The sequence below is a fragment of the Pteropus alecto genome, unplaced genomic scaffold, assembly GCF_000325575.1.
Source record: "Pteropus alecto unplaced genomic scaffold, ASM32557v1 scaffold63, whole genome shotgun sequence".
NCBI classification, from domain to species: domain Eukaryota; kingdom Metazoa; phylum Chordata; class Mammalia; order Chiroptera; family Pteropodidae; genus Pteropus; species Pteropus alecto.
This window is the reverse complement of record NW_006434897.1, coordinates 8,538,011-8,554,399: the sequence shown is the minus strand read 5'-3', so window position 1 is coordinate 8,554,399 and position 16,389 is coordinate 8,538,011. Positions and strand designations below refer to the sequence as shown.

The 16,389-nt window shown below is 40.9% G+C and overlaps 1 protein-coding gene across 3 annotated transcripts in view; it reads left to right on the top strand.

Moving 5' to 3' along the window:
• The window catches only part of TSPAN5 (tetraspanin 5), a 268,358-nt gene that overhangs the window by 144,887 nt on the left and 107,082 nt on the right, over positions 1-16,389 (top strand). The window contains exon 1 of one of the 3 annotated variants that reach the window (XM_015588472.1): positions 1,312-1,344. The exons of the other annotated variants lie outside the window; for them this stretch is intronic. Within the exon in view, the coding sequence (XP_015443958.1) occupies positions 1,327-1,344 (18 nt within the window). The 5' untranslated portion in view covers positions 1,312-1,326. Of the gene's footprint in view, positions 1-1,311; positions 1,345-16,389 lie in introns of those variants that run through there. 3 annotated transcript variants of the gene reach the window in all.

Here is a 16,389-nt window from a genome sequence, read left to right as displayed (position 1 = left end):
GCTGAAGATAATTAATGTTCTTGAAACTTTGACAGCATATATAGACATGCATGTTTTTAACATTTTGAGGAGGTAAGAACATTCTCTGTGCACCTGGGATTTTAGAATGCGAGAGTGGGAGGCATCAAGGCCATTAGAGAAATGGAAAATAAATGCAGAGTGGCAGTGGGTAGGTACTTCCAGTCAGAGGCTGACACCCTTTTGATTGGAAGGGGTTGAGGATGCTATCGCATTTTGTTTGGCTGGCGAACACGGTCGTTGCCATCCGCACTCTGGGGTGAGCTGGTCTCCAGTCGGCTGTGTGGTTTTTTTTGGTGGGGGTCTTGTGAGAGCACATGGATCATCTGTGCTTCAATTTCCCTGCTCATCCTTGGACTCCAAGGCGATGTGGACAGTGTCTAGTGATCTTGTTGCATTAAATACTAAAAGGCTGCATGAGGCCTTGGCTTCTGTAGCCTGTTCCGGGCCAGGCCCCCAGAGACTCAGTTTCCTTCCCTCTGACTTTGAGCCAACGCGCGCCTGCCTCAGGGAAGGCTCTGAAGAATGGAGCAAGAACATGCTTTGCCAGACACTTTCAAATTGCTGGGCTCCTCCAGGGGAAAAGGGCTTTTTATGATACTAGTCTGAAGATAATTTTTATCAGATTTCATAGCCTGAGGTCTCAAAACAACAACAGCAAAAAAGCCTCTTTCAGGCCCGGCTTCTGTGCAGGAGTTGGGCTGGGCCTTGAAGTGGTGGATTCCTTCATGTTGGCCTTGCAGGGCCAGGCAGTTTTGGGAGAGACCAGAAAACAAAAGAAGCAACACAGACAAGAGTGCTGCCTTTGCTTGAGTGTGGGTGATTCATTTCATTGACACAGGCACAACCCATCCAGAGTCAGGGATGGAAAATGCACGTTAAGGCCACACACTTCTGAGATATTAAGGTGGACCTACTGAGAGTCCAGGAATGCGAGGATGGGCTCGGTGAAATTTAATTTAGCCTTTCTTGCTTTTTTGCTGTCTTTTGGTTTCAAGGTTGTGCGCTAGGGGTGCCGAGCTGGCGCAGGCCAGAGCATTAGAATGTGGGGGATGCACAGGCTTCGTGGAGATTTTGGCAGTTGAATGATTGAGCAAAGCATTTGCAGGGTTTCTCTGTTTAATGGTTGAATATCTACAACAGGCTGAATTTGGATTGATTGAAAAGAAAGGTGAAATGAGGTAATCGGAATTATGTGATTTTTTTTTTTTTCTTTCTTTTTTTAAGTTCTGGCATCTTGTGTTCTCTGCCTACCAGGAATATTCCAGCAGAACCATCATAATGCCTTTCATCTGCTAAACCTTCCAGATGGCAGTTTCTCAGCCGGTGAGCAAAAAAGGCAGCATTTGAGATTTTCTGAGTAGGTTAATTCCCTTCCTTGGTGCGACCCAGTGAGCTCTTGTTCGCGGTTCGTGCTAAGCACCAATGGAATGTCATCTTGAAGTCCTTAGCCTGTGAAAACCACTACACCTCACTTTAAGGGGAGGATGTCTTCACATTTTAGTAATAAATGGCTGTCTCAGTAGAGCACTTAAAATGCTTTCTCAGAACACTTTTTGTAATCTAAGTAGATTCTAAGTTCTTTGAAGACCGAGGGTCTTCCTCCTGCTGCGAACATGATGCGCAGGGAAGCTTGGTGTTGGATTCTGGGGCAGTCTGCTTTTTCTAGTTTTGCTCACAGCATCAATTCCTTGACTGTATTTATTGAACCCTTTCCTTGGCTCAGAGGTCCTTCCCGTGACTCATTTAATCCAGAGATGTTTGCTGAGTGTGCAGGCCTGGGACCACAGTACAAGATGGTTTCATATCATTCTTGGACTTCAGGACCTCTCAGTCCCATGGAGGAAAGACATATGCACATAAACATGCACATAAAAGGGAAGCGGTGTGTAAGCCTGAGGATGGAGTGGTCAGTGAAAGCTTCAGAGCAGGCTGTGTTACTGTGTAGTTTGACGAGGTTTAGGGGTTTGCTGAGCAGAACACCTGCTGTATTTTTTCCCAGCCACAAAAATCCCCCACTCAACTTGCAGAGCTGAGCCATATGTTACCGTGCAGCTTAGTGGACTGTGATCACTACAGTGCTGTTTCTCTGGGTCCTTCTCCTTTGTCTTTATCTTGTTCCCATCATTTCGAGGGCTCTTGCAGTTGACCCTGGGTGCCTTTCTTTGAACTTGCATAGTTGATACTCTCAGAGGTTACGATTTAGTGTATCTGTTTTGTTCCCCAACTAGATTTTAAACTTGTTGAGGGCAGGGACTGCCTCGTCCACATCAAGCACAAATGCAGCCACTGCATACATCGAATGGTTAGGGAAGCCTAGTCGAATATTTTTATATGTCATTATTACCTGGCTCTTCTGTAAGTATGAGAAGAAAATTCAGCAGTGACTCTTAAGTAAAAGCAGAGTGTCTGATTATTGTTATTTTTTTAAGGAAAGCACAAGTTCGTGGTTGCCACCATATCACCAATTTGATGTTCATTCATTTATTCATTCACTAAAAGTCTCTACCTTTTGGAATAATACTTGTCTTTTCCTGCACTGAGTTTTTTGAATGTTGCGTTTTTACTGCACTGGGGATTTTATTCTTTAAACTTGATAATTGTTTTGATAAATCTCTTATCTCTTGGATATTGGCTTGGAGCTAATTCTTTTCTATTAAGTACTTAGAGTAGTTGACCTTAAACCATTTGAGAAATTGCCACTTTTATTAATGGCTTCTGAGATTTGGCAGCAACTAAAATTGATGATGGAATATTCTTTGGGAAGAAAACTGTAAAACAGTGTTTCACTTTGCAAAGCAGGGCAGAGATGAGGATATTTCCCATAGAGAAATGTAACTTGCTGGTAATTTAGGTCGGTGTCTCAAGTCACACAAGGCTGGACAATAGCAGTTGTTTCTTTTTATTCTTATGTGGCACTTATGATGTGGAGGGCACTGTTCTAAGTGCTGATTTTGTATATTAACTCATTCAGTCTTCCCAGTGACCGCATGAGGTGCCTGCACTATTCTTTGTCACACTGTACTGATGATGACATTGAGGCACAGAGGGGTGGTGTGCCTGGCCCCTGGGCATGGTTACATGCCCTAAACAAAGCCCTCTGTGACTGCAGATACTCGATTATATATAATATAGTATGCAACTGGAGGATTGAGAAATATTCAGAAAGAAGTTTTAATAGTCATCGTTTTGATAGTGTAATTTTTTAAATTGTTTCCATTACAGTATATATGTTTATGGTCGACTTTTTTCTTTTTTAAATTGTGCTAAAATGTACATAACTGTGGTGGTTACTCTTGAACTCATTTGAGGGCTTCTAAAATAAGGAACTTCATGTTTTGATAAGCTAAGAGACTTTCAAAGCATTCCTGTTTTCTAAGCAAAGTAGTTTCAGTTAGAAATAATAAACTTTGCCCCCTTGCCGGTGATGCTTGTGGGAATGCCTTTGGAAAAATGTAGATGTAATTTATACATAATTATATTACACTGTCTCTCTGAAGTCTTATTAGAGCTCAGTTTTGGTATCCTACCAAGTTGGGTGTTTTGTTGTTGTTGTTTAAAGTGCTAAGAGGGACCAGGCAGAAAACCAAGACACTGAGGTCAGAAGTGGGAATTTAATAGGGAGCTGTAGGGAGTGTGGTAAAGGGTCAGTCATGCTTCTGCCTTGTAGAAGGGGAGCTGCTTTCCTCCAGCTGATGGTTGACTGGAGAATATGTACCTGTGTTGCCAGATCTAACCATTTTCCAGAAGAAGTTGCAACTGTGTATTTTTTCAGTGAGAAATTTCTGTTCAGTACTTCGGAAGAAAATTCAATCCAGATCTAACCATTTTCCAGAAGAAGTTGCAACTCTGTATTTTTTCAGTGAGAAATTTCTGTTCAGTGCTTTGAAAGAAAATTCAAATGAAAAACCAATACTAGAGAGTGTGGCAGACCCTCCCCCAAAACACACACTCCCCCCCACCTCACACACACACACACACACAGAAGAGTGGGGAACTTAGAAGGAGCTCAGTATCTATCTATAGACTCCCTGCTGTGGCATTAACTGCTGCTTGCATTTGCCTGTTGACATTTTGGTTGTACAGTTCATGGATGTCTCCCTGAAAAGTTGTAAGCTAATTCTCCCCGCCTCTGTGTTTTAAAACTAGCCTTGTTTCTTATTGTGGAAAATCAGGGGACTTCTGATGAGTCCTTGGAACAGTGAGTAATCATTCAGTGTATTTGTTTTGTATCTTTGTACTTCTGTGTTTAAAATGGGGAGCGCTGTTAAATACGGAATCCTATTTGAGTTAAGGAGGTTATTGGCTAGGCGCGCTTTGCGTTGCTCAGATTCTTCTGGCTGTGGTGTTTGTTACAATGAGATTGGACCTATCAGAGGAGCTGTAGATGCTCAGAAGTGAGCGTTCAGTCCTTGGGACTGGTATCTAAATTCTAGGCGTGCTGCCTGTAACTTCCAGTTTCAAAAAAAAAAAAAACCAAACAAAAAAACTATATCGATCTGTTTCTTTATAACTCAGTGCTATTGCTATGTTTTTTTTTCTTTTTTCTTGTTTTATATTTATTCTCTTTGGCTCACAATAGCAATCCAGTCCAAAGATTTCCTTTTTCTATGTCCAACCCCATCATTATTTTTATGTAAAAAGTATGTTCCAGCAATTTATGGGGATCACGCTTCTGCTCTGTAGGGAGAAGAGAAACATCATATACTGTAGAGTTTATACAGGTAGATGTCCTGCTGCACTGTGTCTCCATTATAATCCAGGGGGCTTATTTGTGTTACACTTAAAGAAAAATGACCTTATTTGGGCCGACTCTAAGCCAAGATGATATAGGCCCAAAGTTGTTCTTGGAGGAGTTGGGGAGCAGGGAGGAAAGAATATTTGAAAGAAATAGGCCTTTTCCTCCCTATATTATTTATTGGGCATTTTATTTACAGATTATTTAATGCATTACATTTACTCCTATAATTTTAGTTCTTTTCATGTTTTCCTAGCCCCTCCCCCTTTTTCTTTTGAAGTAATTTCAAACTTATAGGAAAATTGTAAGAATATTAAAAAGAACTAGTACCTTTACTGGAAGACTCCATTCAAGTCTTTCCAGTTATCTCAATGCAGAAGGATCCATTTCAGAAGCACGCATCACACCCAGTTTTCACATCTTTCTGGGCTCCTTCAATCTGGAAGAGTTCTTTCTTTCCTTGTCTTTTATGACATTGACATTTTTTAAGATTGTAGCTAGTTATGTAAAATATCTTTCCTTAGAGGATGTTCTCTGTTCCTCCCTCAAAACCCAGCCTGTATTACCTTTTTGAGGAGAGCTGGGCTGCTCTCATGAGGAATTTGTTACTCTCTACTCTAGATTACTACATCACTCCATTAATATCTTTCTATTTAGCCATTCATTCAGTATGTACTTTTTTACTTTTGCGTGCCAAGTGGAATACATTTAAGAACAAAATGGTCTGAAAAAAATCCCTGCTTTTATGAAGCATACATTTTAGGGTAACAGACCACAAACAAAATAAACTAGCAAGTATGTTTGATAGTGGTAGGTGCTAAAGAGGGTAAAATCAGGCAGAAAGGGGAGGGGATGTGGTTCTTAATAGGGCAGCCAGGGAAGGCCTCCCTTGAAGGTGATTCTGGAGCCAGACTCCCAAGGAAGTGCAGTAACAGGCCATGCAGGTATCTGCAGGAAAGCCATTGGAGCAGACTGAGCCTACAGGGAACACAGGCTCTGTTTCAGGTGGCCAGGTGTGGGAGGAGGCAGCAGGGGGTTGCTGCAGAGGGGAAGGGAGGGTGGTAGGAAAGGTAAAGTGTAAGATCATTCAGGACTTGCGACCGTAGAGGAACATGAGAAGCCTTCGTAGAGTTTTGAGCAAAGAAGTGACGTGAGCTGACTTACTCTTGAAAAAGGAACCCTCTTTTGTGCAAAGAATAGAAGTGTAGAGACAGGGAGAAGTAGAAGCAAGAAGACCTCTTAAGGGGTTATGGTAATTCCCTTGACCGGTTGTTTGTCCCATATGGCACATAGAAGGGGCTCAGTGGTTTTCAAACTTTATGGTACATAAGACTTACCTGGGCTGTTTGTGAGTGATGCACATTTCTTCACCAGAAACCAGAATTCATTAGATCTCACCTGTATTGTTAACTGTCACCCCCAGGTGATACTCATGTGGATGGTCCTTGAACCACAGGTTGATAAATACAGTAACAAGTGACTTTGGAATGGATGAACGATTGCTTTATGGAAAACTCTTTAGAGATGCTTAGATATGAAGTGTTTCTACTCTTACTGCTTTATTTCTTATAAGCATATTATTCAACTTAAAAAAATGTGTGGTAGTATAAATTTCTTCTTACAACTTATCTAGTACATAAAGACCTAACTAGGCAAGGCTATTTTTTTAAAAGGTAAGATGTGTATTTTATGAAATAAACATAATACTCTGACATGCTGTTTTCTTGCCTCTAAACATGTGATTTCAGAAGGACTGCATAAATGCTTCTAATAGGATTCATTCACAAAGAAGCTATTAAATGTATTCAAGAGGAAATTGGATGCAGGGAGTAGATTGGATGAAGCCATTAAAGATACAAATGCATATTTTAGATACACATCAGTATTTTAGGTACAAATGAGGATTTTAGAGCTGGAATGGACCAGATCTGGCTTGGCATTTTATTGTACTAGAGGTCCATGGGATGCATGTCAGAAGGATCCCTGGAAACAGGATTAAATGCAAGGCATTAAGAGACTTCTGTTGCTTCTCCTTGGAGAAGTAAGTTTAATCTTGCATGGGTAATCTTGTGTTGAACATGAAAACAAGTCGTGCCTCGTTTAACTGCATAATGTCATGGTCAAGAGCACGGACTTTGGAGCCAGACCGGCTCTGAATCCTGCCCTGAACTCTCAGTGTGATTTTGGGAAGCTCACATGCCTGTTTCAGCAGAGGAGAGGAGTAGCAGCACATGGCTCACAAGCTCATTGTGAGGGTTGAGAGTTAATGCCCATACATACTCAGGAGGGAGTCTGGAGTATTGTAAGCACTCAACGATTATTAGCTTTTTCTTCTCTCCCCTCCTGTTGTGGTTGTTGTTATCATTATATTTCAGTGCTTTCAAATCATATTTTGCTTTTCAGAATACAGATTTTCAGTGAGTATTGCTTTGGGATGAGTGTAGTTATTGGTTGCATCTAAAAATATGCTCATATGCCTCTGTATATTTGAGGAATTTAAAATCTTCAGTGTAATGTTCGTACTTTGTATTTATGACCAATTCTTTCTGGAAGTCACTGCCATCACTTATGTAACACTGTTTTTTTCCCTCTGTAAAAGGGGGATGCTCGTATTTGCTTCAGGGTCATGTGGTGAGAATTAATGAATAAGTTAATGTTTGTGACTCTACCCCATTAAGTTCTTATTAGCATTAGTTACTGTCTTATAGTCTCTCCAAGTACTTTCATCAAACTAATTTTCTGAACCTGGGGCATTGAGAGGGCTTTTTCTTATGCACTGTGGGGAACAGTGTTGTATAATACATCTGCTGTTTCATTACTACCTGTATCTGAAACAACATTGACCTTATTCCCCATATCTAAAATTTGTATGCCTCCCCAACAACAAAAAGCTAAATCAAATAACTTCTTGTAGAACTCTTAGCAATAAAATGTTACTTATTTAATAAATATTAAGTAATTTTTTCCTCTAGAAGATCACTGTCTTTCATTTTTGATTTTATTTTCTCATCATTGTGCAACAGTTATATTGATACTTAGCAATAATTTCCACAGTAGGTCTATGAGAGCAGAGTGTAGTAGTGGCAGCCCTAGCATTGTGGTTAGGAAAAAAAAAAAAAGTTTGTATTTCAGTTCTGTGTCACCAGAGCCTAGATTTGGAGCTTCTGTACCTCAGGACCATTGTGTGTAAAACATAGATACTAATACCTTTGGAATACCATACGTCCTATACCAGGCACAAAACCCAGCATATGTGGCTGATTGTGTTATGGCTAATACAATGATTTTATTACGTTTTCCAGTGTGATTCAGTTTGCTAATATAATTGGAACCAATTTCATAATTTTCATATAAAGTAAAAGAAGATTTTTTTAGGGTCCTAATGTCAATTGGATTTCTGTCTGACATAGATTTACCTTAAATATCTAATTTCCAAACTTAGGAGGACAATCGATAATATTAAATCTTTCAAAGGTTGTGAATATAGAGTGAATATGAGATTGTGTGTCTGTGTTTTATTCAAATAAAGTAATTGAGTGTAATGCAATTTCACATTTCCCAATTTTGTGTTAATGTCATGGGTCACCAAAGGAGTCAGCTTGCCAAGGGCTGGCCAGCCTGAGCCAGACAGGTTCCTGTGCTCTTCTAAAGGCAATGTTTGTTTGTTTGTTTGTTATGGTGACATTGGTTAACGAAATCCAATAAGTGTACAATTCAACAGTAAGTCATATATGTATTGCGTTGTGTGTTCACTGCCCATAGTTAGATTTCTATCACCACATGTTTGACCCCTTTTACTCCATCATCTACCTCTCCCTTCCCCGCCCCACCCCCGTAACCACTAGTCTACTGTCCATGTGTCTCTGTCATGTTTGTTGCTTTTAGATTTATATCCCACATATAAGAAGGCAATGTTTATTTTACGGCAGGAGTTGTTTGTTCACATAATTACAAAGTTAAAATTCAGGTAGGCCTGAAAAGATTAGCTCCACTCTTGATTGATATGTAAAGAGAGTTTTAAAATCTCTGGAACTGTGGCTTTTGAGGAACATAATAATCTAAACTATAATTTTAAAATGGGACAAAATATGTTATAGGTTTACTCTTAGGATTCTCATCTTTGGTTTGCCTCTGTAATTAAATACCTACTTGGCGGCGGAGAGGGTATGTAGAGGAACAATTATTCTCTTGCTGTAATTGCTGTTGATTTCTTAGTGATGCTTTGAAGTGGTGTCCAACTGTCTTCCCCAGCTTTCGGATGCTTTGATGAAACAATAGGAACTTGTTAAGTACATAACCAGTCTTCCACACAGCCTTCTTACGGGAGGCCTATTCAGATAGATTTGATGTCTAGACTGAAAAGCATTCATTCACCAAGTCTGATAAAAGGTCAAGTAGTTTAATCTCTTACACGTAAGATGGAGGAAACTAAAACCATTACTTTCCACCACTTCCAAAAAAAAGAAAAAGAAAAAAGAAAAAGAAAAAAAGAAAAAAAAGGAAAATATGGAAAGAAATAGTATATATCTTCTTTGTTCAAGTGTCAGAATTTAGACCCTTTCAGATCTTCTGTTTCTTATTACAGTTTGGCGAATCTCTTTTGTCTTTCTTTGCCCAGTCACCTTCTTTTCGTATTCCACGATTTTGTTACATTCTATTTTTTACAGACTCGTTTTTCTCTACTCCACCATTCATGTGGAGCTCCTAAAAGTTCCCACCAAGACTTCCTTTTTTTCATACTCTATACTTTCTCTTAAGTAATCTTGTCTGTCCCCACAGCTGCTGAATCTTGTCTGTCCCCAGAGCTTTACCAAGCTCTTCTCCAAGCCTCTCCTACCTTGAATGTTTTAAAAAGCATGTAAAAGCCATTGGTCCAAAACTAACTCATGTCCTTTAACAAAAGCTGGTTCCTCTTATTTTTTAAAAAGCACAATTCTGATGTTTACCCCATTCGCTTGAAACTTTCCAGGGAACCCTCAGACATTACCGGTGGGAATGAAAATGGTGCAGCTGCTGTGGAAAACACTGTGGTTCTTCAAGAAGTTAAACATGGAGTTAACCATGTGACCTCACAGTTCTCCTAGGTATATGTCCAAGGAAGTTAAAAACAGGTGTTTATATAAGATATGTACAGGAATTTCCAATTGCAACATTATTCATAATAGCCAAAATGTGGAAACCACTCAAATGTCCATCTGTTGATGAATGGATAAATAAAACGTGTATACATACAGTGGAATATTCAGCTATGTAGAGGAATGAAGTACTGATACATGCTACAACATGAATGAACCTTGAAAATACTATGCAAAGTGAAAGAAGCAAGACCCCAAAGCCCTCATATTGTATGATTCCATATATATACCATGTCCAGAACGGACAAACCCATGGTAACAGAAAACAGGTTAATGGTTGCCAGGGCTGGAGGGTGGGGGAGAAGAGAACAGTATTTCCTTTTGGGATCTGAAAATGTTCTAGAATTAGGTAGTGGTGATCATTGTACTGTATTTTGAAGATACTAACTGAATTGTACACTTTAAAATGGTCAGAATGGTGACTCCCAGTTCCCTAGGGCTGCTGTAACAAAGTATCCCAAGGTGAGTGATGCAAAAGGCAGACATTTTTTGTCCCACAGTTCTGGAGGCCACAAATCTGAGATCAAGGTGTTGGCAGAGCTGGTTTCCTCTGACGGCAGTGAGAGAGATTCAGTTCGTGCCTTTCCCCTAGCTTCAGGTTTGCTGGCGATCTTTGGCACTCCTTGGCTCGCAGACCTGTCACCCCAGTCTCTGCCTTTATCGTCACAGGACATTCTCCCGTGTGCACGTCTGTGTCCACATTTCCCCTTTTTATACAGACACAGTCGTATTTGATTAGGGCCTACCTTAATTACTTCATTTTAACTAATTACATCTGCAGTGACTCTCAAAATCAGGTCACATTTTCAGGTGCTGGTTTTGACTTCATACACATTTTTGAAGGAGATCATTCAACCCATAACAGTGATTTTTTATGTTATGTGAATTTTGCCTCAATTAAAAAAAAAAAAAACCCCAAACCACTAAACAGCCCTCCAGAAGCTTCTGACTGTTCTCGAGGAAGAGACGAAAGCCCTGGACACGGTCTGGTCCCGGCCTGCTGCTCTTGTCAGCCTTTCTGCTCTTCTCTTACTCTTTGCTCTCACCAGCTGACTTGGTTCCTGTGCCTACAACCTACTTTTATTTTTTCCCCCATCCCCTCCCCTGGAATTCGTCAGAAGCTTTTTACCCTTTAGGTCCTAGCTCCAAAGTTACTTTCATGGAGAGTGCTTGCTTGACTTCCTGGTGTAAGACAGCCTCTTTTATTATATACGCTACCTTTGATTTGCTTATCTACTGCTGTGTAGCAAAGCACTGGAAAACTTCCTGATGTTAAACAACATCCATCCTATTATGCTCTTGGTTCTCTGGGTCAGGAATTCAGACACGTGGAAGATGGCTCGTGTCTCCTCTGTGATGTCTGGAGCTTCAGTTGGGAAGATTTGAACAGCCGGGGGCTGGCATCATCTGGGAGCATCTGCACTCATATGTCTGGTGCCTGAACTGAGTTGACTCAAAGACCAAGTTCAGCTGGGACTGTTGACCAGAGTTCCTACCCATGATTCCTTCATGAGGTACACAGTGGGGTGGCCTCAGATAGTTAGACTTCTTACAGAGCTTCAAGAGTGAGTATTCCAGCAAAAAACAAATGAAAACAAGAAGCGCCATGGAATGCTCTTATGAGCTACCTTTGCAAGTCATGTAGCATCATTCCCACCATACTCTGATGGTCGAAGCTGTCGTAGCCCACGTAGATTCACAAGGAGGGGACATGGACCTCACTCCTCAATGGGAGCAGTATCAGAATTTGTGGCTGTGTTTAAAAACTGCCTCACTACTCCTCAATCTGTGTTCCTACACAGAACTCCTTTGTAAATCACTCATTCCTTTGTGTCACTATTGGATTAATTCCTGCCTTTTCAACTAAGCGAAAAGCTTATTCTGTTCACCGGTGTATTCCCAGCATCTGACAGTGGCTGGCACATAAGTGCTTAGTAAGACTATAAAATGAGAATTGACTGTGAAGAATTAGAAAAGGTAGAGCATGGAAAGACAGACATATTCGCTTATATCGTAAACATCATAAGCTTACGCAGCTCATCCAGGCATGATCATTGGTAAATATGCCCACTGGCCTGTGGCTTTATCGTTTCATCCTCAAGCTCTCAGTTGTTCAGCAGTAAATCTGTGGCTGCCTTTGACTGTTGATACTACACAAGATGTCTGAGAGCTGCCCCCCAAGAGGAAGTCATATTGACGTCTGCAATAACACATAGCAACATAAGTATAAGTGAAGCCAAATGTTTGCTGAATGAATTCTCCAAAAGAGAATAAATGGAATTAAAAATTGAAGATTAAAATAGGCTAATACTAATAGGTTTTGCTTGTGTGTGTGTGTATGCGCGCTCGTGCATGCTCATGGATTTCTGTGCTTGTTAGGTGAAGAAAGGAAGGTAGTAAGGGATACAGTTTTTAATTTTTTTATTTTTAACGCACTATCTGAACTGTATGGGTCTGATCATGTTTATTTAACACGTTCTGCAGAATTTAAAATGAGATTCTCCCTCCCATCTCCTTGGCTCTTCATTTCTCTTAAAAACGTCAAGCCTGAGACAGACGCACATAGAACCTTGCCAAGCACACGGTTCACTTGTCCCCAGCTCCTGCACAGCTGCTTGACATCTGTGCTACAGACTTGGTAGATGAGTGCCAATTTCCCTTCCTTGCCTGTAAAAATTTCAGGGCAGTCGTTTACACAGAACCTCTTAAAATGCAGAGGGATGTGGTTCAATAAATTAAAATGCAGTTGTAGTTTTTGCTTCTACACACCAAAGACCCCCAAGGCAGTGTGGGGTAATGTTAAAACACCGGCTTTGGAATCACATGGACCTAGGTTTGAACCTTGTCCCTGCCACTTTTTATTATTGTGACCTTAGGCAAGTTACCCTCCTATGCCTCCTTTACTTAAAAAAGGGCAGAGATAATAATAGAGCTGTTAGAAGGATTTAGTGAGATCTTATATATAAAGATCCTAGTGCAGATTGGCACATAGTGAATGCTCAATCAATGTTATGATGGCTATTATTATACAACTGTAACTGCTTGGGGTTTACTTGGAATTTAAATATAGTAATATTGGAACAGCTTTCAAAGAATGCTCAATCTTGTGGTTTAGCTCTTAATTGGAAAGTAAGTTTATGCTGTTTTAGGTCTGGGATACTAGTATATTATTAGTGTGATTGGTGCTATCTTGTGTTTAATACCGTGACTTTTGCTTTGAAAAGTGTCATTGAAGAATAAATTGATATAAATCAGAATTAAGAAAAGGTTCGAAATTCTAGGACTTCAGAATGTCGAATGTATTTTTCTTCTTTTCTTACATCTGTAGCTAATGCTGCCAGACAGAATGCATGGAAGTGTTTGTTTCAGGATGTTTGATTTAAAACCAGTGGCTCCCCTGTTTCTGGACAGGGTCAGCATGGGCAGGGGGGCGAGGTCCTCTCCAAGGTCACCCATGAGAGTGCCACAGCTTTGGTTCAGAAGGCTCTTGTTCCGTTCCTACTTGTGTAGCCACTGACAGTGGCAGATGCTGTGGCCTGTTGTGAAGTTGGAGGCGGGAGGGTTTTGTAACAGATGGTTTCTTGGATTTCTGGGGCCTGTCCAGCAGTAAGCTTTGAAAACGATGGGCCAGACCCTGAACTGGCACGGATGTAGGCTTGATTGCCAGAACAGAAAGTGAGGTCCTAGGGTGATGTCTTTGGGGCAGCTGCTGCTGCTTGGCTGAGGGGGCTGGCACCAGCAGCCTGGGCTTCCTGAGGTTACTGAGGTTCAGTGAGGCGATTGTGTGTGGTTCAATAACAACGAGGTGGGAAACCCGGCCTGGAATCTGAGAGGGTCGTAAGCACTTTGGAGCTATTGGCCTGTTTTAGAAGGGGCGTCAGCTACTGTACCCTGTGGGGCTTGTGCCACCTTTGGCATGGACGGAAATGTGGAACCAAAAATATATGCGTCCTACACTGGTCAGCTTGGTAGTCTGGCTTTGTGGGAGGGCTCGGCTGTCCTCATTGGCTAGGAGATTATCCCAGACTTTGCTAACATCCTCTGATAGCTTTTTGGAATAATTAAATCATTCTTGGCTGGGTTCCACTATTTGGCCTGCATCTCCCTAGCTGGGTGTCCTTAGGCAAATCACTAAATCTCTCTGTGCCTCACTTTCCTTTTAATAAAATGAAGAGGCCAGACTAGATGATGTCATAGGTATGGAATGACCTTTAATGTCCAATTCTGATTACAATATTTTTATGTGTCTTTTCATATAATTTGGTATTTGCTTCTTTGGATAGTGGATCCCACAGATTTATCTTTGTACAAAGTGAAACATATGACCTTTCTTTTGCTCTTAAATTATTTCTTAAAAGATTCGGGTGGTGTGTCCCCCCATCTAGTATTCAAGAGTTTGGAAATTAGAGTCTGTACCGTTATTTTATGAGAGGGACCCAGATTTTATCTCCTTCTGCAGCCTGGAAATGGTCTTGTCCCATTTGTTGTTGGGATAATACTGGTCATAGTTGCTTTTGGGGGAAGTAAAGTTTGGAAAGCATGCTATAAAATTATAGAAGCATAATATCGCAATAGTAGTAGAGGCCATCTGGTCAACCTCATCATGCTGAGGGGAGACTGAAGCCCTGAAGGTTTTCACCCTATGTTGGAAGCTGTACTACTGGACCCTGTGAGGGCCGGGGTTGTGATTCGTTCACCTTGACATCCCCAGGGCCTCTTGTGCATCAGATCCGGTTGCTTTCATTACTAGTGCTTGTCAGTGACCTGCACTAATATGAGGTGAAGATCCCTCATATTAACTCTCCTCTGATCTGGTAGGTTTTGAAATGCTGAGTCACCCATGTTCCGAAGAATTATTTCAAGTTAGAACAAACTCCAAGAGCTTTGGGTATCTTCAGGATGGTCTGTGTAAACGTGGGCTGTTTCTCAGGAGCTGAGTCCAGGCCCTGGAAGTGTTCTTCAGGAGAGGTCACTTCTTATCTCCACCCCCACAATTCCTTTTTCTCTGAGGGTTTTAATTTGTAGGAGGGAAGCAGAGGTACAGTTCTGACGAGTGATGCAGATTCTGTGGAATGCAAGAGAAGCAGGAGATGAGTGGGCTGGGTTAATATTGGAACTAAGAAACCATTGTGAGGAAGAAATATAAGCAAAAGGCCTTGCAAATTGACGTGGTGTTTGGATAAGGTTCTTCTGCAGAGCTTTAGAAAACTGGAAACATTCCCTAGGGATTGCAAATGCATTGTCTCAAGTGTGTTCCAGCATCTTTATCATGTTTCCTTTTTATTCTCATTGTTCTTTTTCTTTCTTTGCTGTAGCCACCAAGTGCCCCATATGACATTTTTCTAGGGCTCTGCTGCCAGCCAGATTTGGCCATTTCTGCCTTAATTCTACCACTTCTCTCTAATTGAAATAAAGTACACTCACCTTATTTTCTTTATTCTAAGACATTAACTTTTAAAAATGTATCTGCAATTCTGGTGAGTCTGAGAATCGATGTGTATATTTAATGTAGTGTGTTTCTTTTCCCTAAAAGCACCGTTAGGAAATATCTGCATCTGAGCATCTAGAAATGGTAAGAGTTAAACTCTGGACTTTCTCAGTGAAGAGAGAAGCTGAGTGAGAGCAAAAATGATTAGAAAGGAAAACAAAACACCATAAAGGTGGGGACAGTTTGCTAAGTGAAATGGAGAGTTCTGTATTCTGTTTGCCCCTGAGGTTTTCAGGCTTGTGTAAATTTTGCACAGGGGCTGCCTCTCAAGAAGTTGTGGCACTAGGCTCTCCTGGTCCCAAGGTCACGCACACACATAAAAACCTCTGTAGCAGGGATTATCGTTCAGGTGACATGTGGCAAGGGAGATGGGACTCTCAAGAATATCTAAGGATACAAACCATGTCCCATGGCCAAGCCTCACACATACTACTACGCTGATGGATTGTTCTAGGTCCACGAGGATGTCACCAGCAGGAGTTTGTGATTACTGTTCCTTATTGTAACCTGCTTCGATGACTTATCAGGGTCTGGCTAACTACTATCATCTCTGTTTAAGTAGAACTCTTAATTAAATGCTTTTTCCGTGTTGTCGGCCTGCAGGACACTGTGTGTGTATTGTCAGCATGGTGGGGGTGGTTGACTGCAAAGCCATGTATCTTGGGCCTCACATTCATGAAGGGCCTCAGATTTATTTCTTTAGTGTTATCTTCACATGAACTTCCACACTCAGTCACACAGACAAACTGGCAGGATTGAAAGAAGAGGACATTTATCATTCAAATTTAGATTTAGATTAGCAGACATTTTGCCTATAGTGCACTGTGAATTAATATGTTTTGTAAATCTTGAACCTGTCTTATGAAGAGCATAATTAGTCATAAATGTTTGGGTGTTAGAAATGTTAATTTGTTTAATGGAGACATTAAAATATCTTGTTTCTTTATTTTAAACGTAACTGGGAGTGTTAAAGTTGAGTGGCTTAAGCCTCTCTCCACAGCACAGGCCCT